Source organism: Silurus aristotelis (genome assembly GCF_946808225.1).
Source record: "Silurus aristotelis genome assembly, chromosome: 21".
Taxonomy (NCBI): Eukaryota; Metazoa; Chordata; class Actinopteri; order Siluriformes; family Siluridae; genus Silurus; species Silurus aristotelis.
The window spans coordinates 11,436,136-11,455,854 of NC_139594.1; the positions used below are offsets into that span (position 1 = coordinate 11,436,136).

Below are 19,719 nucleotides of genomic sequence, written 5' to 3' on the forward strand. Positions count from 1 at the left end.
AGATCTATACAGAACCAGTGCTGAGCAGATAAGGGAGTACAGGCAATGGAGCAAAGTCAACATGGAGCAAAGCAACACTCTAGAAATTGTACACATCCATGCATAAGCCGAAGAAAAAATGTGTGCAGACGTGTGTGTGTGTGTGTGTAATATGTGTAATATTATTTATATATATATACACACATACATACATACATACACATTTTCTTAAGCACACCATATTCAGAGTTGGTATCCAACAGCGGTGGATGGAAACCAGGTGTTCCTAATAAAGTTGTATGAGAGTTGAAGTTGTTTGGTCCCTCAAAGTCCACCGCACCCATGTAATCCCGATTCAATGCTGTCACTGACCATATCCCCAGAATGACTGAAAGTGCACATTCAGTTCACACTCAAAATGGCTACAAAACACAGCATTTTGTAACTTAAGGCTTTTATTTAATAACCAATAGAAAAGCTTCACAATTATAAACCATATGCAATAAAAACTGATTTCATAATATTGCATAATTTTTGAGAAAACCAAACAAACAAACAGGCACATAAATCAAACCATACTAGTTTGGTTTTTGCCTGCAATATTAGGATACCACCAAAGGTCAACAACAATTCTAAATCAATACACCTGAACGCTGTTATCATGGCTACACGTTGGAAAGAAAAACACTTTTAGTATATAAAGAAAAAAAACATACTGATTTGCATATCAAATAATTATTTATAGGTTATAGTGCAGGCAAATGACAATTTAAAATGAGCATAAAATAATGCCCTGGAAATTTTTAACAAAAAAAAATTTCATTGGAACACAAATGGAAAGAAATGGAATGTTGGCTGTTCGTTAAACTGAGTTTTAAGTATGCAATACCTACAGACTTACTCCACCATTATTACAAGGCAGGTAGGGTGACCTGGGCATGACTAGATGCTTTTGCATTATCTATCACAGTCTTTGCCTGGTCTAATTATTTTTTGATACTAAGAAGCTCAATTGAGCATTAATATTGCATAAAGCAGGGATGAATGAATACACCTTCCACTGTATGTGAACTGAAACACTTATTTCCTGCTACTATGCTTGTGATTTTGGCATTAAGGAATACAAAAATTTAATACCACAACATCCATACAGAGTTTAGCGGCAACGATTAGGACAAAACATTCAGCTAAATGACATAAGATAAGAACACAGAATGCTATAATTCCACAACTGGAAAATAGGTCAGAGGACAGATACAACAAAGGGACTTAAATAGACACTAGACAACATCTACCAGCAAAGCAACAGGATGGTCAAGAAACCAAATTATAATATTTCTAATAATTTCATTTTTGCAGACTTTGTGCTTTTCACTCTGTAATAGAGTGTTCGAAATAAAAGCCAATGACATGAGAAAATGTATGCATAAGAGCAAAAACACTTTAAAAGAGAAGTTTAATGTAATTTACTCTCTCATATTGTGCACTTTACTTGGCTTTGGTGTATAAACAAAGCAAAGCAATAGGTGACTATTAACAATGTTTTACAGATATGATACTTAGATGCAAAAAGAAAAAGCTCTCTCTCAATTTACCCATTCATAGCTACACTACAGAGGAACGGGCACTCTGAAATAAGAGCAGGCTGATCATCTAAATAATTCACTGAGTCAGAAGAGACCGCGCACACACACAAACACACACACACACACACACACACACACACACACACACACACACACACACACACACACACACACACACACACACACACACACACACACACACACACACACACACAGGCCCTTTTTGCATATACTGTAGTTGGCCTCATTAAAGGGAAACTGAGTTTTGGTCAACAGGAATGATTTTTCCTTATGATATATATTATAGCCTTATTCAGACCACTCCTCATCATCAAACTCTGAGGAATCGTCCTCAGAATCACTGCACTCCACAGCGATACGGCGAGATAAGATAGCTGCAACATCATTTCCCGCGACATCTCTCTTCTCCTGCTCTCTCTGCTCCTCCACCTTACGTAGGTTAAAACCTGGACACACAAAATTTGTATTAGTAATACATGAAATCAAGTCGTCTTAATTAAGTCACATATTTATATGTTTTTACAAAAGATTTTTTATTCTCACCATCACTAAAGTACTGAAGCAATAACATAAAAAAAAAAGTGGTTTCTATTCTCTTTTTTAAGAAGGTTGTCTGTGTCTGGACCAAACCAAACAATTTATAATTGGTAAATATACTAAATCTGCCATCACAAGAACGATTGGAAATTGTGGAAAACAATGCACAATTATAAGCAACACATGAGTGAAAGGTAATAGTAAATCAGAGCTGTACCAATTATTTATTTTTCTTGCTGCACTGATTCTCCAAATACTGCATTTGTTACATAAAAACAATCAATGATAAATCACTAACCATGGTAAAAAACAATAATGTAAGTCTTAAAATGTATCAAATCACAAATATAGATAACATGTAGTAGGTTGTTATCAATCAGAACAAAAACACTAATTCTGCTTTATTCTGTAAAATGTTAGCGCATTAATGCCAGGGCACTGTAAAAAAAAAACAAACAAAAAAACTAAAAAATTATGTTTAAAATTGACGCATTAGATGAAATGTTCAACAGGAAATTCTAGCGCAAAGTGAATGAGAAGGATTTGTGAACGGGAATGGAAGGTTGCTCTCATGGAGAATGAAATCAATGGCAAATAAGCATCTGATAAATTACACTCAACTCTTTCATGTATGATGACCACGACAGTGGGCAGCTATTTTGGTCATTATTTTGTATTTGCATGGGTTTTAATGTCAAAGTTGCACATTCGCCCCTCAAATAGAATACACTTAAGCCCTATGGATTGCCACCTACTTGAAAGTAATTGTAAGTGCAACAAAAGATTCCATTTCAGCATTTCCATTCACTCAGTATTCCTGTTCTATCCTTGCTCAGAAAAAAGGCCTTGCAATACATGCATATAAATGATCCAAGTCTTTTTCTTATATACATTTATACTTTAAATTGTACTTAAAAAAACAAAAAAAAATACCCCTTTGAGACAAGCTGATATAATTAATGCATAAAAGGATGAATATTTCTTATATTGCTAAAACAAATTACTGTTTGAAAGTACAGTGGTACCTCGACATACGAGTTTAATTCGTTCCGTAACCTTGCTCGTATGTCAAATTGCTCGTATTTCAAAGCAAATTTCCACATTAAAATTAATTGAAATGCCATAAATCCGTTCCAGCCCCCAAAATGCCACCCCAGTTGTTTTTGTTACGTGTTTTTGAATAGGAAAAATTTATTTATAAATGACAAATATTGTATAAAAACATAATAAAAGAGAATGTAAAGATATAATAAGGTTTTATTCAGTGTATTTTCGTTGGAGATGAGACTACTTGAGCTAACGAAAACGGCGGGGGGTGTGTGTGTGTGTGTGTGTGTGTGTGTGTGTGTGTGTGTGTGTGTGTGTGTGTGTGTGTGAGTGTGAGTGTGTGCGGGAGGGGGTGGGGGTTAGAGGCGATAAGCGGAGGCAAAACTTGTTTTTTTACCATCACTCCTGTACACTACGTATCCCTAAACTTAAAAATTTTTACTTTTTCTTTTTTGCTTATCTTAATTTTTGTCACAATCTTCGCTTTCTGGCTTCGATTCGCCATCTAGCAGCGGCGTCTCGAGCTCGTACCTCAAGTTTTTGCTCGCGTATCAAAGCAAAAAAATCTACCAAGTGACCGCTCGTATTTTAAAAAACTCGTATGTAAGGGCACTCATATGTCGAGGTACCACTGTACTAAATCAAATTATTTGTAATATACAAGAAATCACACTTTAATCTAATCAGAAAACAAAGAGTTGGAAATCACACTTATTTTTTGTTAGTTTAAAACAACGTGTCCCTATTAAATAGTGTTACGTTAAATATAGACTTGATTAGTGACTGTTGGATATACATTGATTTCACGTTAAATGATAAAAAATCATCAAAATGAACTATTATTTTAGTGACATATAGCAAGAATGCCAAACCACGTCACGTCAAGAAACCAGTGTAGCAGTCATACTTTTCAGATTTATTTTCTGATTTGCTCCTTAAACATTTTTAATGAAAAGTGTATAAAGGTTACAATGTCTGAAACAGTAATTTTTTATTATTTTTTATTTATTATCCTACCCATTCCACACTTGCAATTTCAGCACAAACCATTAGGGAAGCCCCACAGCTATGTGCAGTTGATCATACTTCAAAACTCTAGGAAAGGTTTCATTCTCTGGAGTTGCATCTGAGTGAACTCAGAGGTACACAGAGGTAAAACATTTCAACCTACCTTGACGAATAGCAGCCAGGAGATCACTGCGGCCATCGCTGACAGGAGCAGGCTGAGGCTTGGGAGCTGGGGCAGCTGAAAGTCCACCCGAAGGGGGAGGGGCAGGGGCTGATGGTGCAAAGCATGGTGGTGGACCTGGTGGTGGAGGAGGTGGAGGTGGAGGTGGGGGTCCATTTCCAGCCGGAGGAGGTGGTGGAGATGGTAGAGTGGAAGAAATGGGTGGTGGTGGAGGAATAGAGGGAGAAATAGAGGAAAAAACAGGAGGAGGAGAGGGCGGGGCATCAAATCCTAAGGGAGGTGGGGGGGGAACCATCCCCATGGGTGGAGGAGGTGGTGGGGCAACAGGCGGTGCCACTGAAGGGCGGCCATGAGGAGAGGTTGGCATTGTTGGAGGGGCTGGGGGAGGATGGGTTGGGCTTAAAATGCTAACTGGTCTCTGCGGTGAGGTTCCACATGGTACATCATTATAACTGCAAGTAAACAAACATTAGAAAACAGCACAAATTAACCCTCTAACTATAAACTGTAATTACTGACTGCATTAATAGACACAAATCTTACGTCATATCTGGGGGAGGAGGTGGCAAGAAGCCTTCATCATCCAACACTGGAGGTGGAAGAGGAGAGCCAGGATCATAACTGTAGGAGGCAGTGCTTTGGTCAAATCCCTCAGAATCCATTGTACCCATGTCATCACCTGACCCAATGCTGCCATTGGCAACGTCCCTAGGATGACTGAAAGTGCACATACACCATGATGAGCTTATATGAAGTCTCAAACTAAAATACAATCACTCAGAATCGAGTACTTTCACTTACCCAGCGTCAGTTTTAGGGACAACAAACTCTTCTCCCATCTTTCGACGTTCCCATTCCTCTTTACGTGTTTTGATCTTGCGAGGATTCAGGTTGCTCCTGTTGGGATTTTCTCTCTTCTCTTTCTACACTCACAAACATACACAAATAGACACAGTAAAAACTATTACCTGCTACAAGGCTGACTGATTAGAATGATGTTCCCATAAGTTTCTAGTCTCACCCTATGTTTCCGTCTTTCTTTCATGATGTCTTTGGTGTCTTGTAGCATCTGCTCTTTCCACAGGTCAAAGAAATATGATGGGTCAGTGTAGAATTTAAGTGCTTCCTTTCCATCATCCCTGTGACAAATACAGAACTAAATTAAGGATTATCCAATGAGCAGTTATCAATGATGTGTACCCATTTATAATATTACAGCACCATGATATCTAGTGACCATTCTCACCACTTCTATATCCAGGCCTGCCTTGCAATGCACATTTTGGGGTGGAGCTCCACAAATAGAACAGACCTTGTTGTGTTCGACAGCTAATGGTTATGTTATGGTGTACTGCATTGCGGGCACTGTAGATTGGGGCTAAGTTGAGGCTGTAAGTGTGTATGGGCTGCAAGGAGACAACATCTCACTTTTTTTCCCTAGTAATTTACTCTGCATATTTTGATTGTGTCTGTGGAAATAAAACTGACTTAAATAAATGCCACCCATGAAGCATCACTCATCACTCTGGGGTAATTTCCCTATCTTTAGAGCTCTTCCCTTTTACAGACATTTTAGCTTAGACTGTCTGTGAACAAAAGCTCGGTGTTCTGAAAGCAGAACCCAAGTATAAGAAATCGGTCAAAACTGCACTCAAAAGTTTTCATTTTATTCTTAATAATACAGTAGGTGATCTAAGTGACATTTGCATATGGAATGATTAGCGTCTTGTACTGCCCAATAATAAGACACTTCATGAAAGCCACACCCCTGTATCTCAACACACATTTCTTACTTTTCTTTCCACAAAGGTTCACCAATGTGAAATATTAATGTGTGTCTGACAATATTTTTTTTTTTTTAATCAAAAAAGGCTATTTACTTTGTTAAATAAAAGAGGATTAAATAGCAACAAAAAAGTAATATTTAAAATGTAACAAATATCATTAAAAGCTATTAAAAATGTTCCTGCTCAACAACGAGCAACACCAACAGAGTATAATCAACATTAGGCAACCACTTTGTAAAAGGATTACTGCAGGATTCACCAGCTGAATATTGTAATTAAAGCAGTATCCAGCTGCATAGGTCAGATTACTACTACATCTCCTGATATAATTCAGGTGGGATCTAATTATTTACTATACATATCATATAGTTACATTTTGCACTAGTCAGTAAGTGAAATGTAGTATTAAGCTCCATTATATGATCTGAAGTGTTTTGGGACGCCATGCCTATGAGAATGTCAGAGGAAATATTCTGCGAGAAAGTGCAGCTTAGAATAATTAGTGGGTTCATTTTCATGCCTGCCAGCATAAAGGGCTATATTAATGACTGTAACAAAGCTATAAATAAATACAACTAAAACAAAAATAAAAAAAAGTGCAAAGTATTTCATATTGAACAAGATAAGAATCTATAAATTTTTTAAATTTAGTTTAAGATAAAAAAATAAAAATAAAAAAAACTGCAGATGATAAACTTTGCAGAACCTGTAGGTGCTGAGGATGTTGAGTGGAGGTGGCTCATTGCAGGTTTGGTAAGTCTCTTGCACTGGTTGAGGCAGCGAAGGACGAGTAAAGAGCTGTTGATCCTGAATCAGACTGGATCTAAAAGCTTTGCGAGTGGTGATTGCCTGCAGTGAAACTAAAGACAACAAAACAGCAAAGACAACAATGAAGCAGCAAAAAAATATATACGTTTGAGTTAGCAAATTCACTATTGAAGAGGTCATTTACAGGTATCTATTATCCATTTCACAATAAATTTTAATCTGACCTTCTTCTTCTTTGGGGTCCAACTGTGTGACTTTGACCTGAAGTTTGTCCACTCTTTCACCAAGGGTATTTACTCTATCAGCAAACAAGCTGGCCTGGACAAACAACTCTCCAAACAAATCCTCCGCAAATTTGCCTGTGATATAATACAGATGTAGAAGTCAGCTACAGCACCATAGGCCTAACATTACAAAAACAGTGTCACTAGCCTGAAGAAAGCAAGAGAGAAAGAAATAGAAAGACAGAAATAACAAGAAAGACCCACTGAGAGAACCAAGTTGGCGGATGATGTTAGCCAGTGTGATGTTGGTCACACACTCCAGCTCACTCTTCACCGCCGTGGGCAGAGTCTGACGGCACAGGTGCCGTGGCTCAATATTTCGCATCACCAAAGGCATGATGAGAAATTAGTGACTCTCCTCCCTGAAAACACAAAACACAAGTGAATGAATGGCACAGATTGACATTGTATATTCCAGATAATTGTACCTGCTAATTCATGAGGCTACTCCCACATACTGGCGTGGTTTTCTATACACATGTACATATCCAGCCCATTTATAAACACACAATCAAACCGTATGGTTTAAAGCAGAACCAAAACTGCTGGATCGTTCCTTTTTAAACAGAGTTTACATCCTTTATTTTAGCAAAATGTCTCAATCAGGCAACACAATCTCCCTGCAGAGGTTAAAACAAAAAATAAGGGAATAGCAGTTCCCCTTTCCAACACAAAATTTGTGCCTAAATATAGAAACACAGATATAGCCTGAAAAAGTAGACTTTGCAACCATTTTGAAAACACACAAAAGGCTTTTTGGAAACTAACAATCTTCCTCTACCACAAGATAAGGCCAATTATGCCGTTTTCGACTCCAGGTCACAACTGTGTCAAATTTGCCCAATCATATGCCAAGATTTTACACCTCTCAACTTCAGGTGTAAAAACACGATCACATGTTTTTTTTTTTTTGTTTTGTTTTTTTATTTAACAAGAGTAGAACATTTCTCATCTTTTCACTTCACAGGACTATCTGAAATATAAAAGAACATTTTGACAGATGTTTTTTTATACATGAGGTAAAGAAAAACTGTCAGAGTTCATGCAAGAGTGCCCAACCTTTTCTGTTCATTTCTATATGAAGTAGTTGGAGATGAGGTCATTGTCCATGTTAAAATGTGGAAGTCGTTCTGCCTTACAGTAATTTTTCATTAAAGTCAAACAAATACACTGCAGGAAGCTGATACTTGATTCAGTTTAGAGGTGACAGACAGCCATCCGAGTGAGAATCTCTCACCCGCAGCATTAAAATAATGAGTGCAGTAAATTGCTGGTGTCACACTGCTGACAAATATGCACATTACACTGAATTATATTGAGTGATTTATACACAACATGTCTGAATTGAAACAACCAAATGTAAAAATATTACTAGGTTACTCTGACTATGCAAGTCAACATAAATAAATAAGTTCTACTATATTGTATTGTACAGTTTCTCTCTAATCTAGCTGACTCTTATCTGGCCTTAGCAGACACTGTTAATTTCCTAGCACTCTAGGATCTAAGATCAACATGCACATTAAAGTCCTATACGTATAATTGGCCATTTTAAACATCCTGAATCCAAACTTGAAGGGGGGGGACTCCAGGCACCATATCAACACTTTACACAAGACCGAGCAGTCAAAAGTTTACATGTAGCTTTTACACTTTATTGGGATTTTTTCCCCCTCAGTTTAATTCCTTTCATGTACTTTTATGTAAATATAGATTATTGGGGACGATAAAGTACTACATTTTGCAACACTGTCCCATCTGAGACTTGTTTTGAGGAACAGACTGAAAATTTTAGATATTACACCCATATTTGTGAGTTTCTGTGTTTGTAATGAACACAGTTACATAAATAAAATCAGTGCAACTTGTCTGCTGTTGTTGACTCTATATAACAACTACACTTCAGTGAATCAAGCTTTACCAAAGCTGAATCACTGACAATCATGGGAGTAATATATGTACTATATGTAACTATAAGTAAACATTATATGCAAAGTAAATCAGGAATGCTTAAAAGGATGCATGTACCCTTATACTTCTTACAAACCCAGATTATGTAATCCAACATTTGTCATGACTGTGGTTAACTCTGTCAGGTGTGTTACACAGGGCTCATGAATGCACTGCATACCTTATTTTATTATACTGTTTCTAACCTCTGGTGTATCTCACACTTGGTGTGAAAAGTCAGATCTTTTGAAAAGGACCTTCATGTTAACTCATTCATTTTGTAAAAAGAGGAGATCCTTGTGATTAATCTCTGCTGCAAACTTTCCAGTTCGCTCCTACTACAGTAGACATAAAAAGGCAAGTCATTGCACTCAGACATCAAATCTGGTTGACTTTTAGGGAGAATTAACACGTGAAGACAAAGAAAACAACACAAATACAGCCAAGATTAATGGGGTAGCAAATAAACTATGCCACCGAAAACTACTTAAAATATACGAGTTAAATTTTATTTCCATTTAGAAAGTAAAACATCGCGGCCCACCCTAAACGTCCAGAAACAGGAAGTGAGTTGTTAGCTAGTGTGGCTAGCTAGTTATACACAACCAACTAATTTGTAAACGTGAAGAAACAGAACAATGTACATGACTTACCACGAAATAAAACAGTTACTCCTCTCCGCCGAAGTTTTCGTGCTTTTCAACTATCTAGCTACCTTAACATTACTTCACTTTTTCGCTCCTACTTTACAAGTCGATAAAAAAATGTCCGCATTTACCGTCACAAGAGCGCTCGGGCACGGACCGCGAAGTCCCGGGTTTTCTAACTTTCTATTGCACAATGTGAGTAGAAGGAGTAACGCTATTGGCTGAAACAGCTGTCAATTTTAAACAAAGGGTGGGGCTAAAAATCAGGGCTCCGGCTCCACCCGTGCGGGTTAAAAACATCTGCTTGGTGCGCAGGGAGGGGCGCACTGTGCTGATCCCCGGGCCTGCTCCAACACATCCGAAACATGCTGAAATGTTCTCCATGCCTACGTTCCATACATACAGATTAAAGCTGGGAGTGCAAAACATGACAGTACTTTGACAATGATCGTTTTCCAAAACTAAAATGAAAGAACAAATATACACTTAGTTTTTTTTAAAAGAGTGCACCACCAACAAGTAATCTTTAGGTGAACAGAGCAATCTACTTAAACAGAAAATAAACTACAAATAGCATAACAAAACATTCAGACTTTAAGATATGTTCCTACTATTTTTTATTTCCGAAAACCATGAGGCATGATATTTTCCTCCACTCCACCATGAGGCATGCTGTTCTTCTTCACTCCACCATGAGGCATAATGTTCTCCTTCACTCCACCATGAGGCATGCTGTTCCTTCACTTCACCATGAGGCATGCTGTTCTCCTTCACTCCACCATGAGGCATGCTGTTCTCCTTCACTTCACCATGAGGCATGCTGTTCTCCTTCACTTCACCATGAGGCATGCTGTTCTCCTTCACTCCACCATGAGGCATGCTGTTCTCCTTCACTCCACCATGAGGCATGCTGTTCTCCTTCACTCCACCATGAGGCTGATGTTCTTCTTCACTCCACCATGAGGCATAATGTTCTCCTTCACTTCACCATGAGGCATGCTGTTCTCCTTCACTCCACCATGAGACATGCTGTTCTCCTTCACTCCACCATGAGGCTGATGTTCTTCTTCACTCCACCATGAGGCATAATGTTCTCCTCGCCTCTGTGCATTCAGTATAATTTCTGTGTAATTATGTTGTAAGTGTCTATTATTGTAAATTCACAGCATGTCCTAGATAATCTACATATATGTATGTCATCTATATATATAGACTTTGTATAATGTTTGTACCATTGTACATATATCATATTGTAAATGTACAAAAAAGCTTGCTCAAAAGCTTCTGCACATTTTTTCATTGTCCAGAGCGTTTATAGTTATTTGTTGTACATATATTTACACATTTATCCTATATGTATCTAAACTTGTCAGTTTGCAGAATGCTACTATTTGCACTTCTGGTTGATGCTGAATTGCATTTATTTGTACCTGTACACATGACAATAAAGTTATTTCTTTCTTTCTTTCTTTCTTTCTTTCTTTCTTTCTTTCTTTCTTTCTTTCTTTCTTTCTTTCTTTCTTATTATCTATCTATCTATCTATCTATCTATCTATCTATCTATCTATCTATCTATCTATCTATCTATCTATCTATCTATCTATCTATCTATCTATCTATCTATCTATCTATATACACGATGCCTTTTTTAGACTTGAGTATTTAAAACCAGATTCACACAAAGATTTGAGAGTAACAGATGCAGTCAGTGCTGTGCTCAAAGTCTAAGCAACTGTAAAAACATTCAATAATACAATAAGATTATTAAGTGATAAATGACAGTAAAGAAGATGCTTTTTTATTTATTTTTTTACAAATTTATTAACTAATTAAGGACTATAACATTGAATTGGGTGACACTCATACAGCACACTAAAATAGTCCTGTTAAACATAATTGTAAAACAATAAACAATTGTAAACCAGTGGGTATAAATGACATAATAGCAGAATAGAGTTCTATGAAGAATGATTTCTAAGAATGTATGTTCTGTGGGGTTCATGCGCATGCACACTTGCCAAGGCTAAAACGCTATGCTTTATATTCTTTTTATATTTTAATGCTGGAGGTATTTTCTGATCATAGGAAGGCATATCAAAACATACCACAAATAGTTTTACTAAACTGCAAACAGATATTTATATCCACATAGACCACATTCATATATGTAAATTTATATACATTTAAAAATCTATTTGATGCATATACTTTTAATGTCTAGGTCAACAAAGGTTGATAAATCTAATGTGAAAAAATAATTCTAAATATGCAAAGACTGGTGTTTGCACTCCTAGAATACCGTAAGGATAGGGTAAAGATTAGAATTCTGTGTTATCAGTAGAAACAGCTTTAACTACATTTAATCAATAGAGGGCACCACATACATCATATACTGTAATTGGCAAAAAAAGGAAATAGAAATTTATGAAAGATATATCTTAAAACGTTATTCCAAAGCTCTAATTACCATATTGGTTAACCCTTTAGTAAAAAAAAAAAAAAAAAAAAGACTAATTCCAACAAAGAGAAATCTCTATATAATCCGTTTTTTTCTAAGAGTTTAATTTATATAATTAATAATTGTTTTAATTCCTATAGTGCACCGTTAATTTGTGTAATGTGTGTGGTGAATAAACGGCCCTATGAATTTTATCTACACATTTATAGTTCTCAACATGCATGGCATTTAGCTTGAGCAGATATTATAATCATTACAAACATGTGTATAGGCATACTGTACGTCTAACTGTAAAAAGCGTTTCACATACAAAATAGAGGGTACTGCAGCGTCCCCTGGCGGAACAAAGTAAATGTATATTTCACTAATTTATATTTCACTTTATACCAGATATAATGGTCTTATAGAAAATACTTTAGTGTTGTCAATAACACCACCACCAACCCAATTCCTCTTTTAGAAAAGTCTCTTTCCTCTTCATTGGCATTTGCAACAGTTTTCTAAATCTGAAGAATTGCTGGTTATCATTTAAATTGTTCACCCCTCCTGATCCAGGTAAGTTTGTATGAGCTGTGTGTGTTGGGAAGTTCTTGTCTCAATACAGTGTGTCCTGGCCCAGGAGTTGAGCGGGTCAGGCGGAAGCCTGAGCTATGCAGAGCACTCAGTACACTGTACCAGAATCGCACTACTCCGGCCTCAGTCCCACCCACTTCAAACCCTGCCCACTGTAGATGTACAGTCAGAATGAGCTGACTGATCCGTCTGAGAGTTCCATCCTGCGCCCAACTCTCCAGCACACGCCATTCTGCACTCTCAAGATCTGCCCACAGGACATGCACCTTTATATATAGAAACACATGGGAGAGAGACAGATAATTAAAGTGCATATCCTGTACATTTCCAATAAAATACCAGTATGCACCCAATTTTATAGGTGCTACAGGGACATGTGATATGGGTAGTAATACAACATTATAATGATCACAATTAGTATTTATTACAGTTTTTCTCAGTTGCTTTGGAACGTTTTTACAAATCATAAATGAAATTCTCAAAACTACTTGTTTACCTCCACATCATTTAATCACTTGTGCACATCATTTTCTTGTTGCTTTGATCAAATTGTAAATGCTTTTTTGTACGTTCATTTAATTAATTGTGTACACTTGTCTGCTGTTTCCTACAATATCAGTTGTTTATTTCATGTTGATAAAACAGGTCCATGGTAAATCTCATGAACCTTCAATTGGCAACAGAGCAAAACACAGAATTACAATTTCTGAAAATGGATGAACAACCAAGAAACAAACGAACATTTGTATAGTACAGGAATTGTTTGAATCCTGTCCAGTCTCTTGCACTCAATATAAAGCAAATATGCAATCAAATAAATACATTTGTGCTGTTGAAATTCATATATGCCATACAGAATAAATTCAGCATTTTCAATCATTGTAATCCAAACCGCAGATTATATCAAGAAATACTTAAACTGTGTGCCATCATACTGACAACATTTTGACGATCTTGTTTGTGAACAATGACAAAAGAACTTGTTATTCTGATGGGAATGAGATGTTCATTGACTTACTTTTGAGAGTTGAACTAAAGATTTTGAGAAAAAGTACAGGCTTTTGCAAAAAATCCAATGTATTGTGTTGCTTGTACAAATTGTTTTGAGAATGCACTTACTGGTTTGCAAATATAAAAGATGTTTTAAAAAATGCTCCAAAGCAACTGAGAAAAACTGTAATGATGATTCATCAGGCTTTGTTTTTAAACACATTGAATCTGGTTTGACAGACTAATTACAATTACATTTACAATGACATGCTAGGCATAGAAACTTTCATAAATAGTATATTCAATGTATATTGTTGGCAAAGCAGCAGTGATTAGATAGACTGGAAGTTCCTGGCTACATTTAAGGACAATGAGCACAAATACAGTAGTGCTATGGATGGATTTGTGTGAATACAGTACACAATACACAACCTTACTGTGAGAGTTAGCTGTCCAATGTTAGCTAGCTACTGCAAGCGCTTGTTGAAAGGGAAAGTTTCAGTACTGGATTTAAGTATAAGGGTAACAGTAGTCCGCTAACTTTAGCTAGATAGCTAAAGAACAGTAAGAAAAACAGCACAAACATGCCTGGTTGTGTCTAATGTGCATATAGTGTGGCCAGTTCCTAACCAAGTAGACAATGAGCATATGATAATAATCAGGGTTTTTTTTTTGTACTGTTTCTTTTTTTATTGCTGGTTTTTTTTTTCTTTTTTGTTTCTCAACGCTCATTTCTGAGTCTCTCTAACTGAACTGCTGTGTGTTAGAGGTTGCCAGGAACACTTACAGCAGCACAGAATTTTCTTTCTCCTTTACCTTAAAACCAATTTGAACAATAAATGGCACTTTGCTACTTGATGTGATATTTGTTGAAAATATGACCAACGGAATGAACATGTAGTGTATTGGAAAAATAAACCATGCAGTAAAACATTTTCTATGTGGTATGCTAAGGAACATATATGTTCTCTATAGAGAAAGTGCAGCCTATGTCTAATGATCAAAGATTAACAACAACATGCACATATATTCTCTGAGGGCATCACATCTCGATGTGAGTCACCAGACACTGTTGCCATGGCAGCCATGCGTGACCACAGACATCTCCATGGTGATAAAGCATCAGCCAGGGGATTCTGTGCTGCCATCAGAATGAAAATGAGAAAAGAGATGAATGACAGTACCATGCTATGACCTAGTGAGTCCATGATGTCCACCAGGCTGTGTTGTATAGTCCCCAAAACTCCCCTGTAGGGTCGAGCATGGGGGCGTCTCCAATCAAGCCAAGCTTGATGATGTCGGACAGATCCATAGCCAAAGCCACTACCATGTTTGTGCCCAGTACTAGGGTCAAAGCGATGCACTTCACATTTCATACGTAATGTAGATTCCAGAGTGGCTGCGTCCTTCCCATCCAGACTGCAAAGGCACCACACACATGGTTGTCAAAAACCTTTTAAAAATTTTGTACCTTGTTAACACTTCTGTGTGTCTCTGCTGTTTTCTATTTTCTTATTTCTCATATAACATTTTGGAAACTTTCATTCATTTATTAATTTTTTAAGTGGATCTAGTCCATTTCTGAGTGCATTGTTCAAACAGATTTATAGATGTAGGCAATTTAGCATAGCCAGACCTCTTGTGTTTTGGAGGAGAAGCTGATGGAAACCCATGACCCATGTCAACACAAAAAGAACATGCAAAACATACTATACTTATACAGTAATCCAAGCTCGGGATGGAACCAGGCACAAAACAACACTCCCTACTGCACCACCATGCTGCTAAAACCTGTAACAGTCTAGAGTTTTTTTCTAAGATTTCTAAGAAGTTGCTTTGGAGCATTTCTTCAATCTTTCTTAATATTTCCAAACCCATAAGCATATCTTAAAGCAATTTGTACAAACAGCACAAAACATTGGATTTCTTACAAAAGCCTATACTTTTTTCAAAATCCTTAGTTCATCTCTCAAAAGAAAGTATTTGTGTCAATGAACATGTCATTCCCATCAGAATAACAAGTCCCTTTGTCATTGTTCACAAACAAGATCATCAAAATGTTTAGTCATGTTGTCAGAATGATGGGGCACATTTTCAGGATTTCTTCATATAAATTTCGGTTTGGATTACAATGACTGAAAATGCACAATATTTGATTTCCTGATTGGCATCTATAAATTTCAGCAGCACAAATTAATTAATTTGATTGCATATTTGATTTATTGATTGCAAAAGACCAGACAGGATTCACACTTTTACTGTACTATACAAGTGATTGTTCGTTTCTTAAAGACAATTGAGACAATTGTACACAATCGATGAAATAAATGTACTAAAGCATTTACAATTTGATCAAAGTAATGAACAAATAATTTTTTTTATGATGAGCACAAATGAGTAAATGATGTGGAGGTTGAACAAGTAGTTTTGAGAATTTCATTTCTGATCTGACAAATGCTCTAAAGCAACTGAGAAAAACTGTCAATGCCAATCAAGTGTGAATCATGTATTGTCTCTTGCAATCAATATAAATCAAATATGCAATCAAATAAATACATTTGTGCTGTTGAAATTCAGAGATGCCATACAAAAGAAATACAAATTTTTACTAAATCCGTAGTTTATATCAAGAAATACTGAAACTGTGCAACAACATACTGATAACATGACTAAACATTTTGATGATCTTGTTTGTGAACAATAACAATGAACTAAGGATTTGAAGAAAAGTACAGGCTTTTGCAAGAAATTCAGTGTACTGTGCTGCTTGTACAAATTGTTTTGAGAATGCACTTATTGGTTTGCAAATATTAAGGATGATTTGAGAAATGCTCCAAAGCAACTGAGAAAATCTCTAATAATTTCATTTTAGAACCACTGTCAAAAAAAAATTCTAATTATCCAAAAAAACATCACTTTATCCAGGATACATACCTGAAAGAGTAAACAACACAAGGACTGTCAGCGGTCCAGTAATCCAAGCACAGAGTTGCAGATCTTTCCCCAACATATGCAAACCCAGACTCACCAGAACCCTGCCATCTGGAACAATTCAACTGAAGACGCAAATCACAAGCACCTATTGTAGTAAGTCTATTGGTAAGTCAAGTATACTGAAGATAAGAGCAAGTAGAATATTCTTACCTTGTAAAGATATTTGACTGGTCTCAATGAAGAACAATATGTTTTTTACAAGAATACAGGTTTTATATGAAAAAAAAGCCTAAAGATTTATTTTGAGTTACTGTGTTTACCTTGAAGCATACCATTATTTGGGCAATAAAAACAACAGTGAAAGTGACTTGTGTGTGCACATATGTTTTACAGACTGTTTGAAAGGACACATACCTCTGGTGTACTAATGAATTGGACAAGACGCTGCACTTCAGCACTTAAAGATGGTTGTCCTGATGCCCAAGGTTGAAGCACAAATTTGCTGTCTGTGGCCTGCACAAACAAATCCACAGGCTTCTTGAGTATTTGTCAAATTTCCAAATCCTGGTTTTTTTCTCTGTTTCTCTCTGTGTGCTACATGAGCTACATTTCTGAAGTTTCTTTACAATAGTGGTGGTTGGGTGTGAAATGCCTCTGGCAGCTAAAATAGTTGTGGAATGTTTTGGGGTCATGCACTCTTTGTTTCGTCCAAGCCTGAAACTTAATAAGGCTCTGGTCTCAGTGTATGTGTATGATTTTAGGAGAAATGTGTTAAACAGAACAATGGATAAATCCCTCATCACAACCCCCCTGAAACAATACAACAATTTCCCAGTCCAGCATAGTATCCATGGAGACATAATAAAGGAAAAGATTAGTCACAGAGAAAATAGACATGTATGTGATTTCCTTTACTCTAGCCCAGTTTTAATCCATTGATGTGCATTCAAAAATACACCAGTAGATATGATTAATTTTTTTGTTTACCACCGAAACATTTTTTGGTACTTCTGTGAAGGTGTCTTTCTCAGGCCAGTAGGCTATGTAAGAGCATAGCCTCCTCGTGGACATTCGTTGTGATTAGGGTTTCAGCAGTGTTTACCTGGCCAGAGTTCAACTCGTTCTCGTCGGCGTAAGCGCGCAGGCGTGCCGCCGTCTCCTCTTTTGGCCAGAGTTCCGGCGCGCTCCCCGTGCGTCCACCCGCGCCGGAGTCTAAGGATCCGGATTCGTGACTACTTATACTGATGACAGTGAAGTCGGGTGCGGACGAATCGCGGAGCACTATCAAACTGACCAGAAGCTGGAGGAGCAGTAGTATGGACAAAACAAGGGTGAGCACACTTGGCAGAGCACTGCTGCATGCGGCCATGCCTCCCCCTGAGTGAAGCAGTTCTGCATGACGGAGGGCCAGAACCTCTGTGGAAAACTCCACTGCTCCAGGGCAATAAGGACAGAGGAGCTGCACAGCTGGAGTCCCTCTGTTGCAGAGAGTGGCATGCGCATTCTCCTCCCCCAAACCCCCCACCCCCTAACATTTTTTTTGTAAATATTTTAACATCGGTGGCCAGTTCAATTAATTGTAACACACTTTTAAACATAATTCTTAATTAGTAAATAATTATAAATAGGCTACAAAATTGAATAACTACTAGTTCACTGTGAGTCTGTGTGGTTGCGAATGAATAGAGGGATAAGAAAAGTATTGGTTAAAATGTTTTCATTTTGTTCCATTTTGTGCAACTTAATGTACTCATATTTCTCGGAAAAAAACTCCAGGAATAGGAATTATGGGGAGATAGAAAGGTTTCTAAAAGAAAAAGTTCACTTGTGACACACGACATCACAGTTTGATGCTAAGTCATATATGCAGAACAATGTGCGGACCTCTGGGCTGTATGACTGGTTAATCCAAAGGATGTGTAATGCATGAAATTACGCCATGTTTTGTCTGGGCTTTCTGTTTCTCTTTGGTGCTCGTTCCCGGCTTCGCACCAGCTCGTGTCCCGGTATGAACCGCGCGCACTGCGTCAGGGTCTGACGCCGTGAAACCCCGCCTCGTACAGAAAAGCCCGAGTGGTGCTGAATGTCAACGAGGCACAGAGTCCATCACATACAGACACAGACAGACACACATACGCACGCACGCATGCACGCACACAAACACGCGCGGGAAGCGCAATCACAGTAAAACACACACTGGAAATTCCCACTGATTAAACAGACACTGCAGTGTACCGACTGCACAAACATACCTACCCTACAGTACATTTACTTTGCATTCATGGGAAATATATTTGTATGTCTTTTTTTAATGTCCTTTATTGTTTTTTAAGAATTCGAAGTTTAAATGTCGTGTTCAAACAGCTCTAATAAACTCTATAATAAGCTCTAATAAACTCAAATAAACTCTAAAGTGTCAATGAGCTCACATAAAATGAGTTGCGGTCTAGTTTACAATACTTTTCTCCTATGAACCTGCTGGTCAACTAGTATTTCTGTAAATAGCTCTTCTGTATTGTGTGCAAGCAAGTTCTGTTTTAAGAAACATTTGTTGGAATAGTGTCTGAGCACCATAGTAATAAAGCGGTACACTACAGGTTTTTGAACACTAGAGCATCACACTCCTGTGTTTGCTGAACATTCTATTTCCGAGTTAATCATTTGATGTTGTGATAACCTACACTTTCCCAACTGTATGTGATTTAATTAATCCTAAATGTGTTCAGCTTGGTTAAAGCTACACCAAACTTGGTTTGATAAACCATGGCAGAAGAGGTTTCTCCCTCATTTTCCCCAGTAATGTGAAATAATAATTCCCATGCACATACAGACATTCTATACAATTGTGTCCTTCCAGCTTTGTGTCAACATTTTAATGGAAGACCCTCAGGGTGGTCCATGACTGGGTGGTCAGGTGTCCTAATACTTTTGGCATATACCTTTTGCAATGCTTGATACGTTGGTCTTGC

At 37.3% G+C, this 19,719-nt stretch overlaps 2 protein-coding genes across 3 annotated transcripts; both read right to left on the reverse strand.

The window, feature by feature from the left end:
* Positions 1-416: 416 nt before the first annotated feature.
* On the reverse strand, positions 417-9,963 carry wasf2 (WASP family member 2). 2 transcript variants are annotated; one of them, XM_083524071.1, is made up of 9 exons: positions 9,802-9,963; positions 7,403-7,560; positions 7,139-7,273; positions 6,853-7,006; positions 5,381-5,498; positions 5,161-5,282; positions 4,903-5,076; positions 4,342-4,811; positions 417-2,032 (listed from the first exon to the last, which is right to left on the reverse strand). In XM_083524071.1, the coding sequence occupies exons 2-9, from the start codon at positions 7,533-7,535 to the stop codon at positions 1,875-1,877; spliced, it is 1,464 nt and encodes a 487-aa protein (XP_083380197.1). In that variant the 5' UTR covers positions 7,536-7,560; positions 9,802-9,963; the 3' UTR covers positions 417-1,874. The 2 variants fall into 2 exon arrangements, with proteins under 2 accessions (XP_083380197.1, XP_083380198.1); XM_083524072.1 differs by having other exon boundaries at positions 7,403-8,649; positions 8,813-9,963.
* A 1,623-nt stretch (positions 9,964-11,586) lies between these two features.
* LOC310716311 (putative methyltransferase-like protein 24) lies at positions 11,587-18,257 on the reverse strand. The gene is made up of 5 exons (XM_083523359.1): positions 17,853-18,257; positions 17,165-17,263; positions 16,751-16,872; positions 15,001-15,235; positions 11,587-13,092 (listed from the first exon to the last, which is right to left on the reverse strand). The coding sequence occupies exons 1-5, from the start codon at positions 18,117-18,119 to the stop codon at positions 12,778-12,780; spliced, it is 1,038 nt and encodes a 345-aa protein (XP_083379485.1). The 5' UTR covers positions 18,120-18,257; the 3' UTR covers positions 11,587-12,777.
* Between the last annotated feature and the right edge of the window lie 1,462 nt (positions 18,258-19,719).